The sequence below is a fragment of the Triticum aestivum genome, chromosome 5B (genome assembly GCF_018294505.1).
Source record: "Triticum aestivum cultivar Chinese Spring chromosome 5B, IWGSC CS RefSeq v2.1, whole genome shotgun sequence".
Lineage (NCBI taxonomy): Eukaryota > Viridiplantae > Streptophyta > Magnoliopsida > Poales > Poaceae > Triticum > Triticum aestivum.
This window is the reverse complement of record NC_057807.1, coordinates 614,100,105-614,109,632: the sequence shown is the minus strand read 5'-3', so window position 1 is coordinate 614,109,632 and position 9,528 is coordinate 614,100,105. Positions and strand designations below refer to the sequence as shown.

At 57.0% G+C, this 9,528-nt stretch overlaps 1 protein-coding gene across 1 annotated transcript; it reads right to left on the bottom strand.

Annotated features, from left to right (window-relative positions):
- Nucleotides 1-5,538: 5,538 nt before the first annotated feature.
- Nucleotides 5,539-7,105, bottom strand: LOC123117165 (uncharacterized). The gene is made up of 2 exons (XM_044537989.1): nt 6,440-7,105; nt 5,539-6,372 (listed from the first exon to the last, which is right to left on the bottom strand). The coding sequence occupies exons 1-2, from the start codon at nt 6,971-6,973 to the stop codon at nt 5,791-5,793; spliced, it is 1,116 nt and encodes a 371-aa protein (XP_044393924.1). The 5' UTR covers nt 6,974-7,105; the 3' UTR covers nt 5,539-5,790.
- Nucleotides 7,106-9,528: the final 2,423 nt, after the last annotated feature.

Genomic DNA, 9,528 nt, shown 5'->3' with positions numbered 1-9,528 from the left:
TCATGATTTTTTTATCATACTTTGCTCCAAAGAGTTCAAGGTGTTACCGCTCTGTTTTACGTTTTACAGAAAATACATGTTAGTCTAAAATATGTTATTTAGTGTTGATGGAAAAAGTTTATATTTTACAAAAAAAAAATGTGTGTTCATTGACGATCGCCTTCTTCTTGCAGCGACTTGGGAAGGAGCACCATTGTGTTTGCAGGGTAAAAGGCTGAAGTACAGTGCCACTAGGACAACTCCGCTCAAGACGTACATGACCCGCGCCTTCCGGGACACCAAGGAGATGTGCCGCTCCCACCACTGCAACCTCCGCATGGGCGCCTTCACCCTCGGCGTCAACCGCGTTGCCCGCGCCACCGTCCTTCACGGCTGGGAGGCCTGATCGCTCGCCGGCCGGCATCCTGCAATGCCCGTGCTCTCTCGCCGCCTCCATGGGGATCCCGTCGAAGTCACAACTCAACAAAAAGTTCAATAATCGAGCCCCGTGCGTTCTCTCATACATAAGCTCTGTTAAACGTAGGATTTGTGGGAACTGGCTCAACCCTCTAGGGGTGGCCTATCACATATATTTATAAGGTTACACAATATACAGATTACATAGTTGGGCTACGTTACAAAGTCTAACACCCTCCCTCAATCTCAACTCACTCCTGATGCATCTAGGAGGTTGAAATTGCGCCTACAAACCTCAAACATGGGAGAAGGTAGAGACTTGGTGAAGATGTCGGCAAGTTGATCCTTTGAGGAGATAAACTTGATCTGTAGTAGGTTCTGTGCAACACGTTCCCTCACAAAATGATAGTCAATCTCAATGTGTTTGGTTCGTGCATGAAACATCGGGTTTGTTGAAAGAAACGTAGCACCGATGTTGTCACACCAAAGAACTGGAGGATGTGACTGGGAGATTCCCAGCTCTCGAAGCAAAGACTCAATCCAGATAAGCTCAGCAGTCGCATTGGCAACTGCTTTGTACTCGGCTTCTGTGCTGCTGCGAGAAATAGTGGCTTGCTTGTGTGCACTCCACGCGATCAAATTAGGAGCCAAAAATACAGCATATCCCCCCGTGGATTGCCTGTCATCCGGACACCCAGCCCAATCAGCATCTGAGAATGCAGATATAATAGCAGAGGAACTAGGTCGCAGATGAAGACCATAGGAGACAGTGAGACGCACACAACGAAAAATGCGCTTCACAGCAGACCAGTGCACATCAGTAGGAGCATGAAGATACTGACATACCCTGTTAACCGCAAAGAAAAGATCAGAGCGTGTGATGGTCAGATACTGCAAGCCACCAACAATACTCCGATACTCCGTAGCATCCGTAGGAGAGAGAATAGTACCAGCAGTAGCCGAGAGCTTGTCAGTAGAGGACATGGGTGTGGGGGATGGCTTACACTTGAGCATACCAGCACGGCGCAAGAGGTCAAGGGAGTACTTCTTCTGGGTGAGAGCTAAGCTGCCACGAGACTGATGTGCAACTTCAATGCCCAGGAAGAAGTGTAGCTGCCCCAAGTCTTTTACCGCAAAATCTCTGCCAAGTGTAGTCACCAGAGCATCAGCAGCCGTTGCAGAGGAGCTGGCCAGAATAATGTCATCCACGTACACAAGCAAATACACAGTCACACTGGGGCGCTGAAATAAGAACAGCGAGTTGTCAGCTGTCGACGGAACAAAGCCATGAGTACAAAGGGCCGAAGCAAGGCGAGCATGCCAGGCACGAGGCGCCTGTTTCAGTCCATAGAGAGCCTTCGTCAGACGACAGAGATGATGAGGCTGAGCGTGATCAACAAACACTGGTGGCTGTCGCATGTAAACCTCCTCTTCAAGCAGCCCATGGAGAAAAGCATTCTGCACATCAAGCTGTCGAAAAGACCAACCACGAGAGACTGCAAGAGACAGGAGAAGCCGGATAGTAGTAGGCTTAACAACCGGGCTGAATGTGTCCTCGTAGTCCAGACCCCGACGCTGTTTAAACCCTCTAGCCACGAGACGCGCCTTGTAGCGCTCAATAGATCCCTCCGCATGTCTCTTGACTTTGAAAACCCACTTAGAATCAATGATGTTGACGCGAGGCAGAGGGGGAACCAGTGTCCATGTCTCATTATGCATAAGAGTGTGGTACTCTTGCTCCATAGCAGCCCGCCAGTGAGGAATACTCATAGCAGCCTCATAGTTGCGTGGTTCATCAGCGGATCTGCAACAGAATGAGCAAGACAGGCAGCCAAATATGTGACAGTACCATCATGACGTTTCTTCGATTGAACAATATCGTTGCGGCTGCGAGTATGCGGACCTTGCGGTGCAACTGGAACAGGAGCCGGCGGCGCCAATACTAGAGACGATGACGGCAGGGCGGGCGACGGGAGCCCAGACGAGAGCTCAGGCAAGTCAACGGTAGGCCCAGCCGACCCAGGTGAAAGGGGCGGCAGGTACATACGGGCATGCGATGAAGGCGATGAAGGAGGCGAGGCCGGGCGTGGATACGGTGATGAGGACCGCTCGAGCCGCCCAGGGGAGACCGTCGGAGACGGGGGACGCGCCTCGGCTGACGTGGGTCGCGCCTCAGCTGGCACCGGCCCAGGTTCGGAGGCCGTCGCCGGTCTAGTTGCATGGGCGGGCGTGGCTCCAGAGACGGGGTCGACGACGAGAGTCGGTGCATGCACGTGCACCGACCGATCAACGTGCGTCACAGGAGTTGCATCCGGAAGTAGTTCCATGCGAGCACCACATCCAATACCTGCACCATGGTTAGGTAACAACACAGGTGAATATGCAACATCTTCAAATTGGCCAAGCATAATAGGAGATGAATGCATAGATGGGGGTGGAGCGGGTTGCTGTGGCATGGCGGAAAAGGGGAAGACGTTCTCATCAAAGACAACATCACGGGATATGTAGACACGATTTGTTGGCACATGAAGGCACTTGTAGCCTTTATGAAGAGAACTATAACCCAGAAACACACATAGACCGAAATTCAAGCTTTCTATGATTATATGGACAAAGATGGGGCCAACAGGCACACCCGAACACCTTAAAAAGGTATAGTCAGGAGTTTCATGTAAATGGATCTCAATAGGAGTTTTCATATTAAGGACACGCATAGGTAGTTGGTTAATAAGAAAACATGTTGTAGCAAAGGCATCACTCCAAAAACAAAAAGGTACAGAAGCGTGAGCCAGGAGTGTGAGTCCGGTCTCAACTACATGTCGATGCTTGCGCTCAACAGCGCCGTTCTGCTGATGTGTATGAGGACATGATAGACGATGAGAGATCCCAAGCTTATTAAAGAAAGTATTGAGGTTGCAATATTCGCCCCCCCCCCCCAATCGGACTGAACATGGATAATCTTATGCTTGAGAAGACGTTCTACATGCACTTGAAACTGAATGAATATATCAAACACATCAGATTTGCGCTTAAGAAGATAAAGCCAGGTAAAGCGACTATAGGCATCAATAAAGCTAACATAATAGTTGTGACCACTCACAGAAGTTTGGGCGGGACCCCACACATCAGAAAACACAAGTTCAAGAGGACTCGTTACTTGACGAGTAGAAGAAACAAATGGTAACTGATGACTTTTGCCTTGTTGACAGGCATCACACACTGACATCTCCTTATTGCTAGACTCGATAGGCAGCTCATGACGGTGAAGTATATGGCGAACTATGGGAGTGGCAGGGTGACCAAGGTGAGAGTGCCACTGGGACGGAGACACACGAACACCACTGAAGACGCGCGGGGCAGATGGATCCTCGAAGCGGTATAAGCAATGGCTGATGCGACCACTAAGCAGAATTTCCCGGGTGGCTCGGTCCTTAACAAAAAGATCAAACGGGTGAAATTCACATAGGACATTGTTATCAAGGGTGAGCTTTGGAACAGATAACAGATTAAGAGTCACCGAGGGGACCCGTAAAATATTACGAAGATGAAGCTGCCTAGATGGATGACTAGTTAAGAGAGATGCTTGACCAACATGAGAGATGTGCATACCTACACCGTTGGCGGTGTGAACCTTGTCGTGACCGTAGTATGGCTGGTGGGTGGACAGCTTGGTGAGCTCGTTCGTCATATGATTCGTGGCGCCAGTGTCCATATACCACGCGGGATCAATCGGGTATGACGGTGTAAAGCCGGGGTCGACGCATGTATCATTGCCCTTGGCGGCAACATGAGCAGCAGGAGGACCAAAATCCGCCATGGCAAATTGACGCTCATTACCTTTTCCATCATTACCAATACCCAGGAAGCTCCACTGAAACCTCTTGTGGCACTTGGAGGCGAGATGCCTCTCACGCCCGCAAAGCTGGCAGCGCACAGGGCCTCCGCCCGAGGGTGGCGCAGGGGGGGTGGCAACCCGGGCAGGCGACGAAGGTGCAGGGGGGGCGCTGGCCACGCGATGCCCAAAAGGCCGCTGGCTGGTCGACGATGGTGGTGACGGAGCGGCGAGCTTCGATGCGTTGCTCGGTGAAGAGCAGATGGGAGAAGAGCTCGTGCAGAGGAAGCGGCGGCTTGGCGTTGTTGACGGCCTCGGCAAGGTTGTCGTAGTCGGCATCGAGGCCCTTAATAACGTAGCCGACGATCTCCTCATCACTCAGCGGTCGACCAATAGAGGTCAACGTATCCGCCAAGACCTTGATTTTGTTGAAGTATGTTGTGGCAGAGGAGTCCAGTTTCTTGACATCATCAAGCTTGCTGCGAAGAGCCATCGAGTGGGTGGTGGAGGTCTGGGCAAACACATGTTCCAGAGTCGTCCACGCATCCAAGGAGGAGGCAACGAAGAGACAAAGGCCAGCGACCCCGTCTCTGAGGGAACCCTGGATAGCGGAGAGGATCGCTTGGTCTTGCTGCACCCACACACGGTGCGCCGGGTTGATGGTCGGGCCGTGGACGGTGTGGATAACATGCGGCGGACACGGCAGGGAACCATCGACATAGCCAAGGAGGGAGCGGTTGCGGAGGAGCGGTAGAACCTTGGCGCGCCAAAACAAATAGTTGTCTGGCGTGAGACGAGTCGAGATTAGGTTGTCGAAGTGAAACGGCCCGGAGATCATGGCGGCGTCGGTGGTAGCAATAGTGGAGACCGCAGGGGCTTCGGGTGCCACACCCGCAAGCTGATCATCGGAGGCCCCCAAGGCCGCCGGCATGATGGCGAGTGTCGGGGACGAGCCAACAGTGGCCGCAGGTGGCGCCATCATCGCGGCGGTGGACACCGCCACTGTCGACGGCGCGGGAGACGGCGGGATCGAAGCCGAGAACAACGAACCCACGGCTGTGGTGCCGAAGAATTGGGGCCTCGGCGACGCACCAGCGTGGGCGGGAAGATTGAGAAGGGCGGCTAGCGACGCGGGGATGGTCTCGGAGCCGGTGGAACCGGAGGCGGAAGGGGTCATGGCAGCGGCGGCGACGGCGGCCCTAGGGTTTGGGGCACGGCGGCGGGGCGGCTGGGGTGGAGGTGGAGTAAGTCCTAGGTTTAGGCTGATACCATGTTAAACGTAGGATTTGTAGGAACTGGCTCAACCCTTAGGGATGGTCTATCACATATATTTATAAGGTTACACAATATACAGATTACAAAAGTCTAACAAGCTCCGATCTCTCGGAGAGACCGGCAGAACAGTAGCAGCATCAACTTCTTCTTGTAATCCGCGGCTGAGAGTGAAACACAGCAATGTAATTCTGTTTCTTTTCTTGGTAACATTTTATCGTGTTGATGATGCGTGAGTGTGAGTCGATTTTATTAGCATCGCATGGCAACAAGCCAGCTAACCAACAAGGTCATGACCTGGGTAAGTCGATGAGTGGGTCGTCGTCGGTGGACATGAGGCTGTAGACGACCACGTCCCTGGCGTCGCGGTGGCTCCGCATCACGGCCTCGCGGCGGAACCCGGCGTCCTCCACCGCGCGCCGGGACGCGGCGTCGTCTGCGTCCACCAGCGCCTCCACGCGCTCCACGCCCTCCAGGTCCCCCAACGCCGCGGTCGCCGCGAGCCTCAGGGCCGCCGCGGCCGCGCCCCTGCCCCGGTGCGCGCGCGCCAGCGCGGTCCCGACCTCCGCGCGGCACCGATCTTCTGTGCGCGACACGGTCACCGCGCCCACGATGGCGCCGCCGAGGCAGACGGCGCGGATCCAGGTGTGCGGAGGGTCGGTGCCCCGGAGGAACGCGAGCAGGGCGTCGCGGGGCGGGGAGAAGTAGACCCCCGACGCCATGGCGGCCGTAGGTGGTACTAGTACGGGGTGTTCCGCCCACGCCGTCATGGCTTCGGCGTCGGCGTCGGCGAGGTCGAACGGCCGGAGGGTCACCTCATCCGCGCGCTCCGGCGTCCGGGCTGCCGCTTCTTGCTCCATCGATTCCCGACCCTAATTCGTTCGACACAATGAGACGCTAACGAAGGAAGGTGAGTGACAGAGTGAGTGGCTTACCTACCTCATCCTCGTGTGATGGGGGCAAGGGGTCGCCGGAGACGAAGCCGTAGATGGCGAGATCCCTGACGCGGCCCTTGTGCCAGTAGTGGCGCCGCAGGACGCCCTCGCGCCGGAACCCGGCCTTCTCCGCCACGCGCTGCGACGCCGCGTTGTCCACGTCCACCAGCGCCTCCACGCGCACCAGCCCCTCCACCTCGCGGAACACCGCGGCGAGCGCGGCCCTCACGGCGGCCGTAGCCACGCCCCTGCCCCAGTGCGCGCGGGCCACCACGTAGCCGAGCTCCCCGCGGCACGGGTCAGCCGTGGGCTCCAGGGACACCGAGCCGACGGGGCGGGCGTCGCCGGCGAGGCAGATGGCGCGGTACCACTGGTGCGAGAGCGCGGTGTCCCGGATGTGGGCGAGCAGGGCTTCCGTCTCCGTGGACGCATAGGGCTCCCAGCGGCAGAAGGCGGCGACCTCGGGGTCGGACGCCCATGCCATCATGGCGTCGACGTCCGAGAGGTCGAAGCGGCGGAGGGTGACCTCCGTCGCCATGGGCACACGCGCGGTAGGTGAGCGTGGAGCAGCTACAGTAGTGATGAGCAAGTAGAGATCAGTGCTCAGCCACTAGATCAACGACAACGCAGGAAAAACAAACAGAAATGGTGACTCGGAAAGTAGTGCCAGTCTTGGACGACCGACGAACGAGTGCAAGATATACTCATACAGTATATAGACCAAGCTGGGCCGGCTACCTAGCGTGCAGTGGTGGTAAGGCCCAGGAAGGCCTTCTCAGGCGATTTTTTCGCGCCGGCGCTGAAAAAACGGCCCAGTCGCGTTCCCAAGAGCCCGATTTTTGCCGGCTTTGGCCGAAAACAGCGCCGGCGGACCCAGCCCGAACCCAGCGCGCTGAGGGGCGCACAGGGGCGCCGGGGCGAACTGTTTTGGCGCGAAAAAGACGCCGGCCAGCCGCGTCAGCGACTCGGCGCCTCGTCTTCCCCCAACGGCCTCGGTGCCCGCGGGGAATCAATGGCAAGGCTGCCGCCGGCCAGCCTTGCCATTGATTCTCACGGGCGGCGCTTCACGGGACGGCGCGCCGACGCCTCCCCTCCCTCGCACGCGCACACACGGGCGCGGGCCGGCTATAAAAGCCGGCAGCCTCCACTCGCCTGTGCCCACACCAGCCCCCCCTCGCCGACGTCCAGCCCCTCCCTCTCCCTGCCTCTCCCGAGCGCCGCCTCCCAGCCCCTCCCTCTACCTCTCCCGAGCCCGCCCAGCCCCGCCGTCGCCATGGCAGAACGCTTCCCCGGAGACGAGGCGGCGGCCAACGGCTTCGGCCGCCGTTCGCTCCGCGAACAGGAGTCCTGGCTCCTGTTCCAGGCGAACATCCCGGCGCCGCCGGACATGCGCGCCGGGCCAACGGGGTGGAGGCTCAGCGCCGGGGGAGTGCCCATTCCCCCGTTGCCCGACGCCGTGGCGAAGCCGAGGTACTTCGCCGAGGAGGTCGATATCGTGCGCGCGTCCCTCACCGACGCCCACCGCTCCCTCCCCCAGTACGCCGCCGACAACCACGCGGCCTGGGCGGCGTATTTCCAGCGCCGCCAGCAGGAGCGCTTGGCGTCCACCAACGGCGCTCCGGTGGTCGGCGGCCGGCAGAACAGCGAGGGGCGCCACCTCTGGTGGGGCGTCCCCGGCCGCACACTCGAGGGCGTGCTCACGTACCTCGAGGGCGGCAACGACCCGCCGTTGGCGTACCCCCCGGCGAGGGTGGCCGCCCCGGCGCAGCACCGGCGCGTCAGGCCATGGGCGCCGAGGAGGTTCAGCGCTTCTTCTTCTTCCTCCTCATCGCGCTCTTCTTCCCATTCCTCTGGCTCTCCGGCGCTGCTCGGCGTCAAGGCCGAGCCCGCGGCGGAGACGCCGCTCGGCCGGCGCACTCGCAGCGCCGGCATCGTCATCAACGGGGGCGGCCGGCGCGCCTCGTCCTCGTCGGCTCCTCCGCGCTTCGTCAAGCCAAAGACGGAGCCGGGGCTGGCGCCCGTGAACGCGGAGTTCGACGACGACGACGCGGCCCTCGAATGGGCGCGCCAGGACTCCATCGCGTTGGAGAAGGCGCGCCGGGAGAAGGAGAAGGAGCGCCAGTGCGCCGCCCTACGCCGCTTCGAGGAGCGCCGACGCGACCGTGAGGAAGGCGGGGTCGTCGTCTTATGCGACAGCGACGACGACGACGACGCGCCGCCGCCTGTTCGCCAAGGCGACGCCGGGCAGGGGTCCAGCAGGGGCACCCGCGTCAAGGAGGAGAAGGCCGCCGACGACGATGGCGGCGACGACGATGGCGGCGACGACTTCAGCCACTTTCTTTTACTTTAGATTAGGTTAATGTAATGTTTGGACGAATTTCGCCGAAACTTGCCATGGTTGGCCGAAATATAACTAGTTTTTATCATAACTTTGCCGAACGTTTTATTTTAAATACGCGCATGGGGGCGGCCCTGGGGGCCGACGGCTGGGGACCGACTCGCCCCCAGGACCATTTTTGCGCCCGCTCACCCCCAGGCGGCGCTTTTAGATACCTCCTGGGGGGCCAACGGCTGAAGATGCCCTAAACCAACAATGCACGGCGAGTATATGTTCCCACATGAGCAAAGGAAACGCAGTGGTGGTACAACTTTAGATATTCCAAACAATTTTTGAAAGCGCATACATTTTTTGAACATGTGCTCATTCTTTAAAATGCAAACATTTTTTAATCTGTGAACAAATTTTGAAAAGGGAATTGTTTTTGAAATCCGAAACATTTCTGTTAAAACATGAACTTTTTTTCTTTCTGATTTTGCAAAATAAATAAGTCTGAAAACGGAAACACTTTGTTAAATTTCAAACAATATTTGAAAACATGAACATTTTCTGAAATTGCTGGAAAACTTTTGAAAAATACAAACAATTTATAAGATCTTCAACCATTTTATTTAAAAAATAGAAATAATGTAAAAGAAACAACAGGGAAAAGAAAAAAAAACTGGACCTGAAGCGGTTAGCAACCTTCTAGAAGATTCCCATAACCGGTCTGTTTTTTTTTACATTGCCTTCAACTATTTGTTGCAACAAGTTAC